This window comes from Agaricus bisporus, assembly GCF_000300575.1.
Source record: "Agaricus bisporus var. bisporus H97 unplaced genomic scaffold AGABI2scaffold_4, whole genome shotgun sequence".
NCBI lineage: Eukaryota > Fungi > Basidiomycota > Agaricomycetes > Agaricales > Agaricaceae > Agaricus > Agaricus bisporus.
In genome coordinates this window covers 260,965-281,276 of record NW_006267367.1, presented here as the reverse complement: position 1 = coordinate 281,276, position 20,312 = coordinate 260,965, and the positions used below count along the sequence as shown (strand labels likewise).

General features: G+C 45.9%; 6 protein-coding genes across 6 annotated transcripts; 4 read left to right on the top strand and 2 right to left on the bottom strand.

The window, feature by feature from the left end:
• Positions 1 to 630: 630 nt before the first annotated feature.
• On the bottom strand, positions 631 to 5,199 carry AGABI2DRAFT_149831 (hypothetical protein; the record flags this gene model as incomplete). Its single annotated transcript, XM_006459767.1, has 12 exons — positions 631 to 871; positions 1,000 to 1,034; positions 1,069 to 1,304; positions 1,498 to 1,827; positions 1,922 to 1,958; positions 2,710 to 2,827; positions 3,038 to 3,195; positions 3,256 to 3,391; positions 3,451 to 3,679; positions 3,750 to 3,939; positions 4,016 to 4,451; positions 5,147 to 5,199. The coding sequence occupies 12 exons, from the start codon at positions 5,197 to 5,199 to the stop codon at positions 631 to 633; spliced, it is 2,199 nt and encodes a 732-aa protein (XP_006459830.1).
• A 765-nt stretch (positions 5,200 to 5,964) lies between these two features.
• On the bottom strand, positions 5,965 to 8,371 carry AGABI2DRAFT_116765 (hypothetical protein; the record flags this gene model as incomplete). The annotated part of the gene is made up of 7 exons (XM_006459766.1): positions 5,965 to 6,395; positions 7,315 to 7,332; positions 7,395 to 7,448; positions 7,504 to 7,594; positions 7,646 to 7,967; positions 8,024 to 8,163; positions 8,228 to 8,371. 7 exons carry the CDS (start codon positions 8,369 to 8,371, stop codon positions 5,965 to 5,967), a joined length of 1,200 nt encoding a protein of 399 aa, XP_006459829.1.
• A 181-nt stretch (positions 8,372 to 8,552) lies between these two features.
• Positions 8,553 to 11,684, top strand: AGABI2DRAFT_116764 (hypothetical protein; the record flags this gene model as incomplete). The annotated part of the gene is made up of 10 exons (XM_006459765.1): positions 8,553 to 8,714; positions 8,761 to 9,151; positions 9,824 to 10,129; positions 10,185 to 10,349; positions 10,403 to 10,491; positions 10,556 to 10,628; positions 10,683 to 10,899; positions 10,959 to 11,105; positions 11,155 to 11,287; positions 11,340 to 11,684. The coding sequence occupies 10 exons, from the start codon at positions 8,553 to 8,555 to the stop codon at positions 11,682 to 11,684; spliced, it is 2,028 nt and encodes a 675-aa protein (XP_006459828.1).
• Positions 11,685 to 11,709: 25 nt separating this feature from the next.
• AGABI2DRAFT_116763 (hypothetical protein) lies at positions 11,710 to 12,779 on the top strand (the record flags this gene model as incomplete). Its single annotated transcript, XM_006459764.1, has 5 exons — positions 11,710 to 11,733; positions 11,780 to 11,952; positions 11,984 to 12,405; positions 12,461 to 12,533; positions 12,581 to 12,779. The coding sequence occupies 5 exons, from the start codon at positions 11,710 to 11,712 to the stop codon at positions 12,777 to 12,779; spliced, it is 891 nt and encodes a 296-aa protein (XP_006459827.1).
• A 1,779-nt stretch (positions 12,780 to 14,558) lies between these two features.
• On the top strand, positions 14,559 to 15,104 carry AGABI2DRAFT_67159 (hypothetical protein; the record flags this gene model as incomplete). The annotated part of the gene is made up of 1 exon (XM_006459763.1): positions 14,559 to 15,104. A coding segment is annotated over one exon (546 nt), but the record flags the coding sequence as incomplete, so codon positions are not given.
• Positions 15,105 to 15,408: 304 nt separating this feature from the next.
• AGABI2DRAFT_142237 (hypothetical protein) lies at positions 15,409 to 18,998 on the top strand (the record flags this gene model as incomplete). The annotated part of the gene is made up of 13 exons (XM_006459762.1): positions 15,409 to 15,957; positions 15,987 to 16,074; positions 16,112 to 16,209; positions 16,259 to 16,372; positions 16,439 to 16,543; positions 16,590 to 17,000; positions 17,052 to 17,280; positions 17,307 to 17,337; positions 17,393 to 17,573; positions 17,620 to 17,769; positions 17,816 to 18,207; positions 18,329 to 18,612; positions 18,787 to 18,998. The coding sequence occupies 13 exons, from the start codon at positions 15,409 to 15,411 to the stop codon at positions 18,996 to 18,998; spliced, it is 2,844 nt and encodes a 947-aa protein (XP_006459825.1).
• Between the last annotated feature and the right edge of the window lie 1,314 nt (positions 18,999 to 20,312).

The following is a 20,312-nucleotide window of genomic DNA, read 5'->3' as shown; positions in this document are numbered from 1 at the left end:
TAGTATTGATGCCAGCTCCGGCAAAATACAGACTCGCTTGTTCACTTAGAGTCAGCATTCATCAGTAAAAAGTTTTGCTACTTGAGCAACTTGAGAAAAATAGCACTTGAAAGCAACTTGAAGAAAGTTTCAAGATGATCAAGTAATGTCTCAAGTAAGATTTCAAGAGATTTTACTTGAAAAGCTTCTTGAAAAAATAATTTATGCTTGAAATAAACTGTCAATTTTCAAGTTTCTTCAAGTATAAGCAAGTACATTTCAAAATCTCATCAAGTATAATCTCAAGTTGTCACTCAAGTAAGCCTCAAGTATACTTCAAGTTGTCACTCAAGTAAGCCTCAAGTAATTTTCAAGTTCCTCCAAGTATAAACAAGTGTCTGCACAAATTCATTTCAAAATCTCATCAAGTTGAATCAAGTTGTCATTCAAGTAAGCCTCAAGTTACTCAAGTAAGCGTCAAGTAGGCTTCAAGTTGGGTTCAAGTAGGCTTCAAGTTGGGTTCAAGTTGGGTTCAAGTAGGCTTCAAGCAGGCTTCAAGTAGGCTTCAAGTTACTGTCAAGTTTGACTCAAATATATTATCGTTACCTACTAGATATTGTCAGTTAAGTAAGTTATTTCTACAAACTAAAACTAAAACTTGTTATACAATTCAAATATATGATGATCAGCAAACTTATTTACAAAGAATTGGTTAAATGTATCAAGAGTTTGACTGGGAGAATGATACCGTGAAACCATTTTCCGGCCAAAATCTGGAAGAAGTTGGCATGCTCGAACAATCTGGTTCAAAGCAATAACCCGTGTAGCTGCACGGCCTCCTCGATATTTTTTTTTCACTACCCACATTCCTGTTTCCTCGTCAATTGCATCGCTGATTTAGGTAAAATCTTGTATAAGGGCACAGGCATGTGTTCGTCCTTCAAAACTCAATGAAAATAAGAGCTTGACTTGGGCTATACCATATTTTGTCTCCTCTGCATTTCCTGGATGTAGAAACACCGTATCATAACGTCCACCTTTGGAGCAGCCATGCTCTCTCCAACTCGGAGTAGCTCAAATTCATTCTACTCGAATGCCAGACTTCTCAGCAGTGTCACTTGGGGCGTAAAACATTGAAACAGCTGATGGATAAATGTTGAGTTTGCCAGAAAATCTGGGAAGCTTGTCCGGTTGATCATCGGATGAGATTTCACCAGCATATGAGGTCAGGTAGCGGATTTCTTGATACAAAAATTGTCGGATTAGGAGAAGAAGATTGTTTTGTTGGTTGTTTAATACAACCTCTTCCACTTTTACATTCCGTTCTAAGAGAGGATTTATATTCATTCTTTAATATTAAAAAGAGTACGTACTGAGTGGCTTGACGGCAAGTGTGATTTTTGGCAAGGTTTTGTTAACCAAAGAAATTCTGTGATCGTCCTCTGCTTCCTTTGATCTTTGCAATTGGTACTTGCTTCTAGCCCAGGATCCATCTGATGAATTATATTCCGAATCTACCAATCAGAAAATTAAGAATGAATCTCAAAAGCCAAACGCCTGACTCACCTGATTCGAGTCTCGACATAATCTTATCCAAATAATCCCCATTCAACATCCCCTTTCGGGTAAACCTGGCTCTCGCTGCTGACAGCTTATCAAGTCGAGAATTCGTTGTTAGAATTTGTTTTAGTGGATGGTGGCGGTTAGAACGTCGGTAAGGCTCCTTGACAGCTTTGATGTGTTTTGACTCTGTAATAGAAGAACAAAGGCCATTTGGAGATCCAAAGTTACGAATCATATAAGAGTAGTGGGACATTGCATGCTGACGATCCCCGGAGTAGTCGAGTTCTACTGTTAGGGCGACTGTGACTGTGATGTCACAGGTCACACCTAAACTCAAGAACTAAGGAGTATAGTGACAAAAGTTATATTAGGCGTGAACCTAAGAGAACTCGACGGAGTCTTCTACAAGTTTCTACCTACTTTATATACCTAGACTACGGCGCACAGACCAACTACCCTAGGTAATTATTTATATACTGACATGAGAAAAGAAGTACGTATGAGAAAGTAAACTAATTATACATTTGACATGTGAAAAGAAGAGTGGAGCCAGAAGTAAGTAAACACGAGTACATTGATCATAAAAACGTCAACAAGACCAAACAAACCATAAAAGTGTCCACAAGTACAAACAACTCCTAAACAGGTAATTTACTCACACAAACCATTGATGCCCGAAGTAGTTACCCAACAACGCATCACACGGACATAGTATGAAGAACCCGGATAGTTCCCAATACCGAGCCCCCCACGCTGACCACCTCTGTATTACCCATTCCTTCTGCTCTTCCACATCCCACATTGCCAACGTCGTCCTCCCACACTCCCTACACTGGTGGCCCGATAGGCGCCATCCTACCGGCCTTTCCTCTCGTCCTATAGCCGCTGCCCTCCTCCGCCATTGTACTTGCTCCGCATGGTTCGGAGGTAGAAAAGAAAAGATAAGATCGATAAGCTCAATTGGTAGATCTGTAATTTGTGCCATTTTAGCAGTATGCCGATAGTTTAGCCTCCGTCGAACTGTAGCAGCAGAGGGAAATTATTATGTAATAAAATATGTGACAGATGTGACAGCGTGACGCCATGACATTCTGGCAAGGTTCTAACAGTACCCCCTCCTTAAAGTCGGCTCCTCCGGAGACGACCCTTCAAGACCTCCACGTTCGCCAATTTCGTTCCAACTGAATCGTGGTGCTCCCTTCGTGAAATGTAACAAAATTCCAGAAATGCTCGGAGCGCCTTCATTATTTCTGACGGAACATAACCCGGTGTCACGTAGAACGTGCTGTATCCTATTGAGTTCCCCATAGAGTTGGTGGAATTCAGTAATCAATTCTTTGGCGTTAGCCAATAAGAGCCTTTGAATCGTCTCCGGTCCACTGTTTGAAATTCCGGCCTTGTGGAAACCTTCAAATCCCAATGAAGGCTGGAGCAGCCGCTATCCTAGATATCCAGGAATTAAAATTATATAATATATTTTCGGTTTTGAAAATACCTTCTGTCTATATCATCCATAATTTGCCTAGCACGTTGTTTTGAATTGTTCTTGTATATCCAATTTCCAACCCATGTCACCAAGTGATCTAGTTGGTGGAGTATATCTGGGGATATTAGCTCGTAGATATCGGCACGAGGAAAGTCTTTTGTGAATGGCTTTGATGTTCGTGGTCAGTGGGACAAGAACTAATGTTGTTGACAGATAAAGGTACTTACTATAATGTCGCCTACAATTCCATAATCATCCCATAGTGGCCCAAGCTCCCATATTTTCACAAGATCATTTGTTTCTTCTTCAGCATGCGGATCAATTGGCCTTCCATCATCGAGATTATTTGGTTTTGCTTTACACCTGCATTCATTCAGATTAATCAACGCAAAAGCACAATTGATAAACTTGGCGACTCTTACTTGGGACACCATCCCTGAACAATACAGGCAAGTAGGCATTGTTCCGGGTAATCAGCAATATAGGGTCCAAGTCCGTATATTGCCCTACGATAACAACCGTCTCCACATTGAACGACCTCGGGTGCAATCATTCCAGGTTTCAGAGACCGGAGCATACGTTCAAGTGATGTATGGAACAATTGTCGACGGAACTTCCTGAATTTGGCGTCGTCAGCATATTCCTTATTGGCTGGAGTTCCAGTATTTGAATGTCGTTGGCATCAGCAAAATGTTCATTGAAAAATATGAGCAGAGCTTACTTTTAGGAATGGAATGGAAACCTAAAAGCATAACGCCATTCCTATGGGCGCGGCGGGTGCTGTTGTGGATGTTTCCAATAGAGAGATAAACAGGGTAATACTCATTGTTACCGGTAGCAACAGAGACGGTAGTCTTATCGCTACCAAGAATAATAGGAACGAACATAGCTCCTTTTGAATTGGGAACGTTCTCTTCAATAATGTCCCAATATTGATTGTGAAAAGTTTGAAGTATATCGTCAAATCCAAGAAAAGGACGTTCTTACAGCTTGTTTCCAGGCCCAATCCCCAGACATAAAATTTTGATAGCGATGTATACCATCTTTATATTCATGATAAGGGGCGTATTCAAATTCCTCCACAAAATCTGGATTAGCAATCATTTCCTTCACAAGGTCCTGAGCATCACGATACCACACTTCGTATTCTGCTTCCATCCATGCCGGTGTTGGTCCCTCAGGTTCCGGGCCTGTATATTCCACTGAAAATGATTGCCAAGGTATTTCTGCTGTCTCCGTAGCATCAATTGCATCTAGCAAGTCCTGATGGCCCAGAAAAGGGGCTTGTTCACCATGAGGCGCCAAGCTTGCCAGCCATAACTTCAAGAGCGTATCAATGTCTCCTTGTGACATCTGATTTTTCTGGTACAGAAAATCAGCAGTCTCAAACCGAAGACGGTTTTCAAAAGCGCCCCAATCAAAGCTAGTGGAGTGATTTGATGGGGACTGTGGAAACCTTCTTTCAGAACTGGATCCCGATGCTGACTCCAACGTTGATGTCTGAGAAGCATGATAATCAGTCTCAACTTTATAGGCTGAATTAGTGGGAGATTGACGAACTCCTGAGAAATTGGCCTGTCCATCATTGCAGTTGTAGACTGTACCTTAGTTAATTAGTAAATTTCAAAGCTGATTAGTTCATTTCCGATCACGGGTCCATGAAATAACACTGACCAGACAGGTGTCTATGATATTGGCGCCAATTTTGCATATCTTCTGAGCTCGAGTTAGCGGATGAACAGCTTGAGAGTGAGTTTGTATGAGCTGAAAGTGAAGAAGATTGATGCCCAGAAGGCCCGGGCGAGGGCTGAAGCATATCGGTGAATTGTTGTCCTGTCTTAGTGGGGCTGGAAGATTTTGACCGGTTCGATGGATGCGTCCCATCACTAGAACTGAGATCTAAAGAAAAATGTGAAAGGTTTTCTTGTACTACGAGGTATACTTACTGAACCCCATGTTTTCGTCATCAGATTTGCTGTTGAAGTTTGAAGATGAAAAGGTGGAAGAAACAAAATGGTTTGACGATTCCGAGTCTGACTTGTCGTCGGTATAGTCAGTATGAACGTCACTTTGACTCGAGAATAAAAACTTTGAAGACTTGTTAAGTTATAATATTACCTGGCATGTGAGCGCTCTGACACAAGGTTAGGCTCATGACCTGGGTCCTGCATCCGGGCCTGAGATACCTCAAGACTCGCATTTTGGCTCTATAACCGTATCAAATTGGCGGAATAATTATCTAAGAGTTGCTGCTCACCAACAAGGATTCTGTTGAGCCACTCTCTGAATTCAAAAACAAGGGCCTAGAACGTGCTGAAAGCAAAATATTTTCTGCATGTTCCGCCCTCATATGCTCTGCATGTTTCGCCCTCATATGCTGAAGTCGCCCCCTTTCACTTTTACACCATTTTCTACATCCTTGAACCTTGCATCGGAATACAAACGAGTCGGATTGAGGCATTGTTGGTGGAAGGGTAAGTGTTCAAACAATTGAGAGGCCGTATGACTGATGTGGCACACGTGGAGGTGCCCCGTGCCCAAAAATTCACACAGATGCCTAATCACGCTTCTATTTTTATGTTTGGTGAACATAAATCCGACTATAAATCCGACTATAAATCTGACTTACATATCACAAATGCTTTACATAGAAAAGGAAGCATATTACTTCTCGACGATGATAAAGTCTGGTTGATCACTGAGGGCAGGAAAGTAAGCTAGGTGTATGCATGGGTCGGAAATGAGGCATTTGTATTGAAAACCCACCATACTCTAAGGTATAGACCGGACAGCCTGATGTAGGATGGTTCTACCCGGATGTTTGTATATGTGAATCTTGACATTGATGTATACAGTACCCATACATTGTCTTACTGGGACCGCTGGGAGCAGTCGTAGGCCAGACAAAATGTATGTGTGGAAGTTAAGAAAGATGTTTATAGTGGGAGCCCACTATAATCGAAGAATAGGCACTGGAAACCCAGTGCGGGAAGCGGCATTGAGACATCAATGTCTGAAGAGCTTAAGTTCATCAACTTTTGCCCAGAGGAGGCTTGGAATTTCATTAGCGTCTTTATGCCATTCTTCTGCGGTTTCTTCGCTGCCCTCAGGGGTTTCGTCCTGGCACAAGCATGAATGAACAGAAAACTAGGATGCAGAGGGAACATATGAGAATAGGAACGTTGATAACCCTTCATATAGTTTGCTAGACTATTAAGGGCTTCAGCTCGGACCGGACCCTGAAGGTTCCATCCTTTAAGTCGAAAGACATGAGCGTGGAATGCCAAATAGTCAAGCTGCGAGAACATCTTGCAAACAGCCGCTCGGACCTTCTCATCAGGATCCAAAAGTTTCGCCCCAAGTGCATCTGCCAAATGGGTTAGAAAGGTGTGCTGATTATCCAAAAGTCCCCGCCCAAGAACTCGGTTGCAATTCCTCCAAACACGTGAGGAATATCCCTTGGTCCTACAGCCGCCACTCTCGGAAGCGCTCTCTCCTTACTTGCAAGAGCTTCCATAAGGCCTCCTTCTACTATTCCTCCCACGTCCTGGGTGCTCGTTTCCGCAATGCGCCAGGTTCTCCTAGTTGTGGTTCGCAAACTATCCTTCGCCGATCAACCTCAACAACTCATATCCTTTTTCGTGACATGGGCCACGATCCAGTCAAGCGCTACACTCTGGTCTGGTCCCTTGTTGTCTCCTCGCTCAGCCGATAACCTCCAGGAAGGCCAAGAAATCTCGCGGCGAACACATTTCAGGGCAGTATAGCCCAGGAAGGTCATAAACAGGAATGGAATATGGCAATATTCAAGTGACCAGCAGCAGTGCCCGGTAATGTGCGCTCGAGACAAGTGTCGGTGAAACGATGGAAGGATCATCCGTTGCCCGGCGCCACATTCAGAGACCCCCAAGCTACTAGCAGAAGGGCACAGTTTGTGTCGAAGATGTGCAGGGACGTTGTAGCTCATAAATGGAGCAAATGTATTGACTTTCGAAGAATTGCCACTGAAGAGCGAGAAATGACTCGATGCCGACTTCGGGGACAAGAGCGAAACACAGAGCAGGAACAAGACAAGTTGCTCAACTTCTGCATGGCAGCGACACGTAGTAGAAGTCGTTAGCTATCTTCTGGTCAATGAAAAAGCGATACATATTGGAGTAAGAGCCTAGTTGCGCACCATTCTCCGTCAACATGAATCACTCTGTCCGTCAGCAAGCTTTCTGACTGCTCAAATCTTGAAATATATGCGTCAAAAAAGCCAGTCAGACCACACTTCGCCGGCGCACAACTCCAAAGGGCGAATCCTAAAAAAGTGAGAAGGATGAGGAACCATCTTCAGACTGACGAGGAAGCAGAAACGACGCACCGAGACATTCGAGCGAGGAAAATGGCACATCCTCGAAAAAGGGTAACCACGGTTCTTAAGACGGAAAAGGGAAATAAGAACGGAATAAATGATGACCATGACTGCAGACCAGAGATAGACTTGAGCGCGTTGGCGAGCTGGGGATTTTTGGTTTGGCACGACAAAGATGAGCATGAGGAAGGAGAAGGGAAGTAGACCGTCTGCAAGAGATGTGAACGGGCAAATTAAAAAGCGAGTGAGAGAACACGTACAGATGAAAGCGACGACGTGGACTTCTTGACCATATTGACTCTGGAAACCAGAAGCAATCCAACCGTTGGTACCAACATAAGGCATGTTTCTAATCTTATGAACATGTAACCAGAGGTCATAATGAGAGAAGTGGAGATGGTTCCCAAAGCCCATGTCCAGCGGGACTGGAAAAGGGGAGAAGCGAAACGGAGGGCGAGTAAAAGGGAAAGACCAAAGATGCAGGTGAGAATGAGACGAGTCCAGCCGATGGGTTCGCGGTAGGGAATTTTGACAGGAGTATGCCTCGAAACGGAATCAGCGAAGGGACCTGCACCGAAGCCTCTAGCAAAAGGGAAGAGAATGAGCTGAGGTAATTGCAAAGCAGTACAGAAACATACTCGTTGAAATCATATTTGTCAGGGAGGGTATTGGCAGACTTGCGATCGCCTTCGGCGGGTGCCCAGGTAAACACAACGGGTGCAGCTACGAGACCGAGCTGTGGGGTGGCGTAAGATAGTGTGATGTAGGAGGAAGCAGACTCACCTTTTGAAACACGCCAGGAGCGTCATCAAAGTCGAGAGTGGCAAAGAAGTGATTGTCACGCTCGGGTTGGGGCACCGAGGTCCACAGGTGTCGAGCTTGATGTTGCCGTTGCCGCGAGAGGCGAGCTGGGAGAGCTGCTCGACGGGGTCAGCAGCGAGGGCGGCGAGGGCGAGGAAGGGGAGGACAAGGGCGCGGAGGAGCATTATGGGAAGGATGAACGTGTCGAGATTCCAGAAAAGGCAAGAGGGGAAGTCGACTTCCTCTCGCCCTCCTTCTTCTCTCTCCACCTCACTCTCAACTACCTTTGTCTCTACGCGGACAACGTCGGCATCACCTACTACCTCACCAGGAGACTCAGGGAGCTCGATGTCCACCAGCTCTACGATGTCTGGGGCTTCATATGGTCCTCTTCATCTCTCCCCGCCCTCACCACCCCGCTCACCCCCTTCCTACAGCCATCTTCTCGTCACTCACTCCTCAAAGTCCAGGGCCCTCGAGGTCTTTGTCGTCGAGACTGCCCAGCGCTCAACTCACATTGCCATGATCGTACGTCTTCCCTCCTCCAATATTCACCTACTGTATACCCTTTTAGACACTCTGGTACATGCAAGCCTCCCTCCACAATCTTTCATTGACCTGCCGCGAGTCCCCCTCCTTCACCATCTGCCAACGGGTCCTCCACAAATGCCATGAGATCATCTTCAATGATTTACCGCGCCCCACCTCCTCACCCTATCCTCCCTTTAAATTATCCGCCCGGGGATCCTTTGCTCGGAGACAGATCAGGCATCATGCAGAGCCCGCATTTGTTGGCATGGGCGTCATTCTCGCTGCAGCCCCTGCCATGCCAGCCCTCGCTGACTTTACCGGCCAGATTGCTCTAGAACAGGGCCGCGCCGATGACGATGGGCAAGAGCTGCGTAGCCTACGTGTTATGAACCGTGACATATACGGTTATATTTCTCATAGTAATTACTACATCTGTAATTACAATTATGTTTACCTTTTACTGTACTTATATTTCGCCTCTCTGATTGTGATTGTTTTGTATCTCTTACTGATCCGCTTTAATGATCCGGATTACTTTACATATTTAGTCTTCTATAATTAATGATCGTTTGTTCCGAAGAAGTTCTTCTTTCTATTTTAGTATTACGAAAACTTCTTTATCGTTCCCGAGCCGTTCCCGAGTCGAGTCTCGGTACCTTAATAAGTTGATCTTAGTTATATATATAGACTACTTGTAAAGTATATAAGTCGCTCAACTTTACCATGTAGAAACAACGTTTCTACTTGGTTAGGTGGAGACTTGAATACAAAGTCTTAGTCTAACTATACGCTTGAACCGTCAGACTTAATTGCTAAGCTCTATAAACCGCTCTCAAGCTCTTAGTACTATAAACGGCGCATTTGAGTTACTCTTCTCGATTCATCGAGGAGGTCTCCTTTGTTACGCTTTAGAACTCTGAGTATTTCTATCGACGTAACGCCCCAGCTTAGGACCGGGCCGGGGTCACTATAACACTACGCTCGATCGAAACAGACCTCGTACTCGTCACCGCACCCAAGACAGCAGACTCCTCTGGCATAGACGACGACATGGACCCGGAGACCGATAGCCCACCGAATGAAGAGAGTGGTCTCTCCATATCCAGGCCAGGCAGATAATCACGAGCCATTATGGCAAGATGCTCCCATCATCCTCCACCGCCGTACCGTCACCGCTGCCCAAACAGTACCCGCTTTACCACTACACCTACGTACAATTCGACGCTCCCGAGCCTCTGAAGATCCTCTTGGACAGCTGGATTATGAAACCTTGCCTGCTGCCCCCGCTCAATCCTCTCCCGCCCTCCCTGCAACGAGGACACCGCCCCGGTTTGCCGCTGCTAAGATGGCCGATGGGCTTCTCAAAAAGTATGATTTACAAGCTCAGACTCATCTTTTGCGAGGGCACTACTGTCATTCGGAATGACCAACACGCACAATACCTTGCGCCGACATTTGCCCTTTCAGGGGTGCTTGACTTGGAAGAAGAGCCCGACTCTAGCTTGGGTCTATACAAGAACATGACGCCGCAAGAGCTAGAGGCGTATCTGACCGAGCTAGAGCCCGACATCCGCGCGGACGGGGAAATCGAGGCACTGGTTCACAAAGGCACCACTGGTGCCGGCAAACTCGGTCGATCTGTATATTTTGTATAACAGATTTCATATTACTGATTGTCATCTCAGACTACGAAGCATTGAAGGTGCGACTGGCGAAAATGATGGAGGAGCACGAGGCGGATGTGAAGCTGGCAGCTGACCTATGTGGATGCGCTGTCTGACGGGACTTCCACCTGGAAATTGTCGATACAGAGCTCGATCTCCTGAATAGATTATCAGATATTGTTGCTGAGCTCGATCCTGATATTCTTATTGGGTGGGAGGTACAATAGGCATCCTGGGAATACCTCTGGTTGCGTGCAAAACATTACGGTCGATGTTTTATTAATCTCATGCGTCCTTTCAGGTGCTTACGGCTGCTTCACAGATTTTGATTTTCAGGATTTCCTATCTCGAGCCCCTCCTTTAAAAGCCGGTAGCAATGACCGTTGGGACGGGCAAACAACATCGAACATCAAGGTCGCGGGTAGGCACGTTTTGAACGTCTGGCGTATTATGAGGTCCGAATTGGCCTTGACGTCCTATACGCTGTCCAACGTAGCCTTTCATGTCATGCGGCAAAGGTACTACTTGAGTCAAACAATACCTCTCCGCAAACGGTCTTACTGATATCGCTGTCCAGGGTACCGTTCTACAGCTTTGCAACGTTATCAAGATGGTATGATAGTACGGGACCAAGCCACGTGGTGGCATTAATGCGTTACCTGATACAACGTAACTGCGCAACTCTTCAAATACTAGAAGAAACTGAACTTGTTACCAAGACAGCGTACGTCTGTTGTTTATCTACAATATCTAGTAACTTATTCCATGTCTAGGGAATTTGCTCGTATCTTCGGCGTAAATTTCCACTCTGTCATCAGCTGCGGGTCACAGTTCAAGGTAGAATCTTTCATGTTCCGTATTGCCAAATCTGAGAATTTTGTTTTGCTCTCCCCGAGTAAAAGTGATGTCTGTATTTTTTTCTCTTCCAAGGCCGCAGATTTCAAGGCATACATCGCAGGTAGGGTTGCAAAATGCAGCCGAATGCATGCCGCTCATCATGGAACCCATGTCGGCCTTTTACACAAGTCCTCTTGTCATTTTGGATTTTCAATCTCCTTATCCCTCCGTCATGATCGCTTATAATTACTGCTACTCATCTTGTCTTGGTCGTATCAAACCATTCCAAGGAAATTATAAATTCGGGGTCACCAATCTTGATTTAGGTCCTGGCATTCTGGACGCGCTGCAGGAACATATCACTGGTAGTACTGTTTGTGGCCTGGGACGACATGGTGAATTCGGCAGCGGGCAGGGCGAGTCGGCTCGAGAAAGACTGGGCCCTGTAATAGCTACGATGGCGTAATGACACGGGTCATTCACCAACGACCATGTCCGAGCCTTTCAACGTCTCAGTGCGTGGTTCATGGCTTTCTTGTGTGGTCCTAATGCCTTCCACAGGACATCAGCGGCGATTGGAAGAAACTCGGCGCGGGCTCCTTTGGCAACGTCTACAAAGGTCCCTTGCTTTCTCCTCACCCTCTCCCCCCACCCATCCCTCTTCCAGGAAACTACCTCGGCATAGACGTCACCATCAAAGAGGTCCTTCCCTCCAAAGATTACGACGTCGCAAAGTACTTTGAGCGCTAATGACGTCTCATGAAGGAATACCGTCACCCCAACATCTGCCTCTTCATCGGCCTCAGCTGCGCTCCCCAACCCGACGGCCGCATCTTCATCATCTCTGGATTCATCGACAACGACAACGTCCGTCTATACATCCACGACTAGTCAAAACCCTTTCCCTGGAGACTCCGAATATCCTTTGCAACAGATGTCACTTGTGCCCTCGCATACCTCCATGCCCGAAATCTGCATCCACCGCGATCTCAAAGGCGAAAACCTCCTCGTCACCTCCAACGGACGTATCAAAGTCACGGACTTTGGTTTCGCCAGAATCGCCGCTAGGAATGCTGAAGGATCCAAACGTCTTACCTTTTGCGGCACCGACTCATACATGTCCCCCGAGTCATTCGCCACTCCCGTAACCCCTCCTGGGGCGAGAGACTCTTGTCCCACGTCCATTGGTACAAAGCTTTTTCCAACGCTGACGAGGCCCAGGCCGGTGATCACCCCATGAAGAGTTCAAGATGCCCCTGGTGGCTGCCAAGGAAGTTCCGGGAGGGTCTAAACATACTCCCGTGATTTCATTCCGGTGAGCCTTGTACCCCTTGGATTCGACGATTATACTCATGATCCTAGTGCGAAATATCAATCCTACCATGCCCTTCGTCAGTGCTTCTGGCGTCAATATATGAAATGGTACGACGCCGATGGTACAGGTGCACTCTCTCACATCGAAATAACGTTCAGGCTCGGCTCTCTTGGATCTACCCTTTCCTCATCATCCACGTTTTTTACTCATTACGGCAAAGGACACGCAAAGACCGATTGTCTTTAAACGAAATGATCCTTTGTTTAAAAGAAGAATTGAATCGATATGGACAATTTAAGGGTTCTAGGGCTGTTTCCTAAAGCGGAGTGTGAAAAGAGTCGCCCAATGCAGCACCCCCTTTCACTTTCCTCCGTCGCAGGCCGCAACAAGTCCGTCGTCTCCAGCGCGGCACTCCAGGCTGACACGCCCGTCGCCAACACCCTTCTCCATGAATCCAAGGTCAACAAGCTTGCTCTCCTGGGTCACCCACGCCATACCCGACTCGGAATAACATCATCTGTGAGATGGTCAATACGGAATAGAAATGCGTCTAGGACCTTGAAACCATGCCGGTACGATCTATCACTCAAAAAACATTTTAAAAGCGGTCATCTTATCATTTATAGAGGTATTTAAACGCCCTCTCCCAAGAAAACATCATTGATCAAGACACCATCCGCCTCCTCTTCCCAAACCCGAACAAACCCGTCAACTTTCAATGCAAACTTCTCATCCATTTCGAAAGCACAGGGGGAAGGCTCGAGTCAGCGGCAAGACCGACGCTGGGGCTGCTGTTTATTGAGGGCATGAGTCGGAACCACGTTTCCATTATCCCACGCTGGGTTTCCCAGCGCCTACCTTTTCCCCGTATGCCTTGTGGTGTAGTGGACGCCTGCCACAAGCAACTTCGTCCTAATTCCTGCATCCGTCTGGCCTACGACTGCTCCCAGCGGTCCCAGTAAGACGATGCATGGATGACGGGCCTGGATGCTTGGCATTCCCACACCTTACACTCAAATTGTGCATGTCAAAATTTTGCTTTCAACCCTCAACCATACCCCTCAACCCAGGCATGTCGCATACTCCGCCACAGTATGTGCAACGCAAGACACGTAGTGGACGTGAATTTACTGGTGTTTCGGCATATGCCACACCCGTAGACCCTGGTGTTGAGCAGACAATTGCTGTGCCGTTACCTCAACCACTTGAGGAAATCCCTTCATCTTTGTTTATTCCAGAACCTCCCGTACCCAAGCGGATGCTGAGTCCCGTGTCTGCCCACGAGGACGATGTGAACACAAACCTTCCAGTAAAGAAGAAACATAGGGGTCGTACCAAAGGACCGCGGAAGGAGAGCCGTCAGTCAACAACGAATGGTGGTGCCCATCGCCGAAATGCTGCTAAGAGGAACGAAGGAGGTCACTATTGTACCCAGCAAGATCGTCATGCTGTTATAGCCACGGGTTCACCGGTTTATACTGGTTTCAGTTATTCCAGTCTCAAGGTTCAGACCAGCGGTTATGGCGGCATCCACTTGGGCCTTAAAGCTCATGATTTCCCCCATGGTACCCTCCAGGAGATGTTGTCCCATGGGTATGCTCTTATTTCGTGGGATGGTACGTCATCATTGCTTACGCTATTTTTTTAATACCATCTGATCCCAGTCCTATAGGCATCAAACCTATTCCCCTCTTGGATGATAAAGGGCATGTATTTGCTGTGTTCGCAGGTCGTATGGAGGATGAAAGCTATCTGCAAGGCTGTCACGAGCTTTACTCCATCTTGGAACACCTAGGACGGCGTAACGATTCCCCGAAGGAATGCCTTAGCCATCGACGTGGAAATTATCTGGCATTGGACTCTGGTGTCACCCATGGTCCAGGATCAGATACCATCACAAATGCGGTTCCGAATTCCTTTGGAGAGAAGCTCGATGAGCTCCTGGCATCCAAACCTGTAAGGCGTATCCTAGGTTTTTGTGATGGTACGTGAAGCTTCTTGTTGAAGAATGCCATATCTCATATTATCATTTATTCAGGGGCATTCAATCGCTGGGCTCCTAAATTGTATGAACGATATCGTGATGCGCTCAATCTGGTAGTATCAAGACCAGAGTTCTCTCACATACGCAGGATCAGCAAGAAAAGCGTCTTTGCCAGCCATTGCTTGAATACTGGCTCATCTGTGGTTACCATGCCTCATAGAGACTCTATGAACCTTGCGCATGGTTGGTGTGCTATTGTAGCACTCGGGCACTTTGACCATGTTATGGGCGGTCATTTGGTTCTCCACGAGCTCAAACTCATTATCCAGTTTCCAGCAGGCTCAGCTGCTTTGATACCTTCCGCCGCTATCACACACAGCAACGTAATGTTGAAGCCTGGTGATAAGCGGGCATCCATTACTTTTTACACCAGGGGCGGACTATTCCGTTTTGTGGACAATGATTTCAAGATGCAAGGTTCTATGGGTGCTGGAGAGGAGAAGGGAAGACAGGCTGCTAGGGAAATTGCAGGGCCATCCACGTCAATCCAGTTCAGCCGGCTTGACGAACTAGCTCAAGCACCTTAGGATATTAAGATGTTCGTTTATATTCACAGCATCATATATGTTACTTGAATGAAATCACGCAGCATACTCCTACCATCCCATCACTCAAATAAAAGTGGTTGTCTCTTCAAGCTCTGTACGGTATGCAACCTGATAAACCCACATACTGGGCATGTATGGATCCTCTGATTTGTTTGTTGAAGCGCTTATTAATATAAGCAGGTGTATGAGTCATCAAGTGACCCTGACTATGGTTGAAATGTTACCAAACATCCTATTACTTGTACGTCTTTCACCTTCAACCCATTCCCTGTCATCCGCACACATGGGGGGAAAGAAGAGTCTCCTGCCCTACAACACTGACGATGTCCCCCAACGTCCAGGACTACAAACTCGAGCCAGGAATAAGGATAAGCGGGTTGGCCTCATTGATGCCCCAAAGAAACGGAGAATGCCTGCTCAGAAAAAGGCAGACAATGAAAAAGCTGAACAAGAAAAGCTAGCTATGGAGATTCGTACTGCAGAAATCATACGTGACATCAAACTCCGTGCACGGAAGAGAGCTGAGGAACATGCTGCTGAAATTACTCCCCCACCCAAGCTCTCCAAAGAGGAGCTAAAGAGGTTACGCTATGAGTGGACTCACCCCTCATCCCCCTTACCTGATGTTGTCGACCAGTTATCCAATCATGAAGATGAGTCAGGGGCCGAGGAGGGAAGAGAGCTGGAATATCACGAGGGTTCTGAACCACCTTCCCCTTTGGATTGGACCATCCGGAAGAAAAGTAAAAGGACGAAGGAGATCCGGGATACCCTGGACGCAGTCAACCTATTTGAGGTTGATGACGATGAAGTCATCCAGATAACTAGTAAAGTAAGTACTAGCTGTCTATCAGAATACAGCACGTCTACAAAACTATCTTAGCAGCATCAATCGATGGTCAAGAACTTGAGCATATCAGCACCACAAGCGCAAAATATAGAGCATCTGGTGAGTTTGTTTTCCTGCCTTTGTTGTTGTTCTAAAGGCGCCCAGCCCTTACGTGGGGGAAATTCTCTTTCGACTAAGTCACATCGCCGAGATAAGGCCACACCTAAGAATGGCCAGAAGCATATGGAACAAAAGGTATGTTGATCCAATTTTATCAGTTTGAAACTGATCCAGTTGTCCAAAGGGCAATCACAATGCAACTGATGAGCACGAAGATACGCCATTGAAGAAGCAGGTGCAGAGATCAAGCCAAAGACTCACAAAGTTGAACGACGGCAACTATAACGATGAGGAAGCCGTGAGTACATCACCAGTATAATCTATGTGTATTGTCTGTTAATCAGTTAACTCAATGCTCAAGCAGGCAAGTGGAGAAGATTTCGGCCTTGAAGCATTGGACGACAAAGTATATTCAGATGACACTGACAACGAATATGTCCCAGCTAAAGACGGTAGGGTTTGGAAGCAGGTGCATTCAAAGAATAAGCAGCTGGTTCGGCAGAAATTACCATCAGACTGTTCTGATGAAGGGCGTGGCCGTCAAAGTCAACGTCCACGTCAACGTCAACTGTAGGTTTCCTTCTGCCAACACAATGCCTTCCTTCCTAACTGACTTCCTTTCCACTCTTGATTCGAAAACCCTCTTCAAATTTGCTCTTCATGCTGCACTTATTCGTACGACTGGAAGGAAATCAAACTTCGGTAACTCTCCATATTCCAGGGCAAGAGTTAAGGAGACGAAACAGGCAGATACAGGCAATTCCAGACACGCAAACACAGCCAAGGCAGCATCAAGGTTCAAGCAAGTGGAAAGTGAGGATGAGGATGCTGAAGGTGGCATATCTGAGCGTGACGAGCGATCTGGGAGGGAGCGAGACGAAGCATGCAACAGTCCAGTCAAGAATGGGCGGCGCATTCACAGCGAGGTTCTTGTTATCCTTCTGGTCTAGACACTTTGATTTATGTTCTTTCCTCAGAATATTGTCACAGTGAAAGACGTCACAAGAAGGTCTAAATCCCAGCCTCTTGAAGATCTTCGATTCAAGACAGAGGACCTCCCACCCATTATCTTTCAGCTATGGAAGACGAAATGGCTCCCTCACATATACGCATGGTACGGTACGGAGCCTAATCCTTGGAAGGTAGATCCGGCCAGCCTCATCTCGTTCCTCGAATCAATGATACTTAAATATGCTACACCGGACTGTGAGCTGCCTGACGATATTACCAAGGTCATGGAAACACCCTTATATATATCAAGTGGTATGTATGACTTTCACGGCAAGACTAGCTAATAAATGAAATGTTAGGCAACAAGTCGCCTAGCTGATGGATGGCATACAATTTTTGGATCAGCTGCTATCTGGGCTCTTGTCAACTTCTTTGAAGAGCATTTAGAGCAATTCGGCAATTCAGACTCGAAGCGCAAAGCCTATGCTGAATATCTCCTAAAGGATCTTTGCTTCATTTATGGAAATACCCAGAGTTCAGAACCCAAAGTACGTGACATGTATCTTTTACATCAATTGCTAATGCCATGCACAGAAGTGGGCCGGAAGGTTTCGAGGCCAGCTCATCTCCGCCACTTTGGCCAGCCATATGGAGAAGATAGTTGGTACGGGTTACATGAAGACATTTCCATTCAAAAAAGCATTCCGCCTTCCGGTTGCTGCCATTGCTATGGCTGCTGCCTCAGTATGTTTCCTACGTCGTTTGCTATCCCATCTGACAATTATCATAGAGTGAGCATGCTCTCAAGCTTTTTGCAGATGGCGTCATTACTGTCCAGGCTATCCGTGAGGCACAATACCGCAAAACCAAAGTCATTCCATTCCATTTTGAGAAAGGAAAGAAAGGTGTAGAAACTGCTTCTTATGCTGCCTTCAACAAGACGACTTGGGGGAAAGCCACGGCATCCTATGCTACTTCGGCAAGTACACTCAATGCCGAACAGGTTAACAAAGTTGTACAGGATGCTATGGGCCACTGTAAACGGAAAAGTAGCCAGTGCAGCGATCCTGATATAGATTACTTTGAGAATCCCGAGGCCCTCGCAGATGATCCTCGCGCTATGCTTACGGAGAGTGCTGGCAGCGAGCTTACGATTGCAGTCACACCAGCAAGGGGATGGACGTCTGTGCCCTCCACAGTTTTAAATATGGAGGAGACTCCTGCGGAGGCTGCCTCATCTAGCTATCGCCATGGACGCTCACGCTCACCTCATTCATTTCATAAACGCTCTTCTCACCAAAAGCGTGCTCGTTCTATTTCCAGTGGCCCTTCATCTTCCCCTCATCGCAAACGACGTCCAAAGGATCTATTCAAGTCTTCACGCCACAGATTTAGCTATAAAAGAAGTCGCTCCTCATCTCCTTATGACTACCATCATCAACAATCTTCTTCACCTCCCCGTCAAAGGTGTCGTATTAATCATGGGCACGAGCATCCTCTTCGTCATGTCAAATCTTCACAGCGCTCCAGTACCCATCGTCACTTTAAGAAGCCAATATCCTCCCGTTATGGTGATAATTAAAATCAGTAAGTTATTTCTATTGTTGACTTTCATTTACTAATACTTATTAGCTTGATAGAGTCCTACAACTAGTAGTACATCTTTTAACCCCCACTCATTATGATATTAATCCACCATTTACCATAGTTTTAAATATCTAATAACAACTTTTTTATGTGGCACAATTTGAGTGTGAATAGGAATTATTGGATTTATTGAACAACTTGAAGCGCTACTTGAGCAACTTGAGGTGCTACTTGAACAACTTGAAGTGCTACTTGAACAACTTGAAGCGCTACTTGAGCAACTTGAAGCGCTACTTGAGCAACTTGAAGTGTTACTTGAACAACTTGAAGTGCTACTTGAGCAACTTGAAGTGCTACTTGAGCAACTTGAAGAAATATTGAAGTGATACTTGATGCTACTTGAACAACTTGAAGCGCTACTTGAACAACTTGAAGCGCTACTTGAACAACTTGAAGTGCTACTTGAGCAACTTGAACAACTTGAACAACTTGACAACTTGAAGAAATATTGAATTGATACTTGTTACTACTTGATGAATCTTGATACTACTTGGTGAATCTTGATGCATACTTGAGAATACTTGAGAATACTTGATTACTACAGTATATCAAACCAATTTGAAGACTACATGAGAATTTACTTGAGAAAACTTATTTACTTGAGGGTCCTTGAAAATGTCACTTCAAGTAGCTCTCAAGATTAGACTCTGACTTGAGACACTTGAGGAAAAATGCTACTTGATGACTACTTGAAGTTTTTTCAAGATGGCTTCAAGTAGAAAAACTTTTTACTGATGTTGACCCTCCTATTTCATCGTCGGTATCCGACGACAATCTTTGGCTCGGTGGGTCACCCGTCTTCCCCCATCCCTATACTTGGCCTAGGTCCACCGAATCCGGGGGGAATTGGTCCAGGTAGAGTGGGCGGTCCAGGGAGAGTAGGTTCGAATCTTCCTGGAACATGTGGAGTTCTTTCTCCACCGATGCCCGCTGGTTCCAGCGTTGTGGGGGAAGACCACGCTGCGGTCTTTCCGACTCTGGAGAAATCTCCATGTCTGTGAGGGAAGGTCGTATCGACATGATTCGATGCGACGGTTTTTAGGGGCTTTGTATGCTTGTTATTACGAGGTTCGTATTTGCTTTGGGGAAGCGTAAAAAACTGTAAGGTCTAGCCTTACTTATAGTCGTATATTCCCTTAGTTGTCACACTTAAATACGCTTGACCCGTATATAGGGAACGTTCTAAGTACAACAATGTGGGGGGTAAAACAACTGTTGTAACTACGGCATATGAAGCAGTATTTATAAACTATAGATAGGAGCTATCAACACAAGATAAGATAGATAAGATGAAAGTGATGGTAACGCCATCACGGCAGATCAAATATAGATAGAAAGGGGTTTTTCCCCTTACAGTCCGAGAAGGAGGAGTAGGTTTAAATAATTTCCTCTTTGAGATCACGAAAGCAATTGATACACCAACCCAATTTAGGGATTTGCAACAACTACCCGCTACTGAAAAGAAGCGTTGGTTGGATGCTTGCTTAGAGGAATTAAAAGCACTAAAGAAACGTGGTGTATACGAATTAGTAGATCTCCCGAAAGGTCGTAAAGCTATTAAAAATCGTTGGGTATTCTATAGGGAGATGGCTGCTTACGAGCCTGTCTTGTTGCAAAAGGATTTTCTCAAGTCGAGGGTA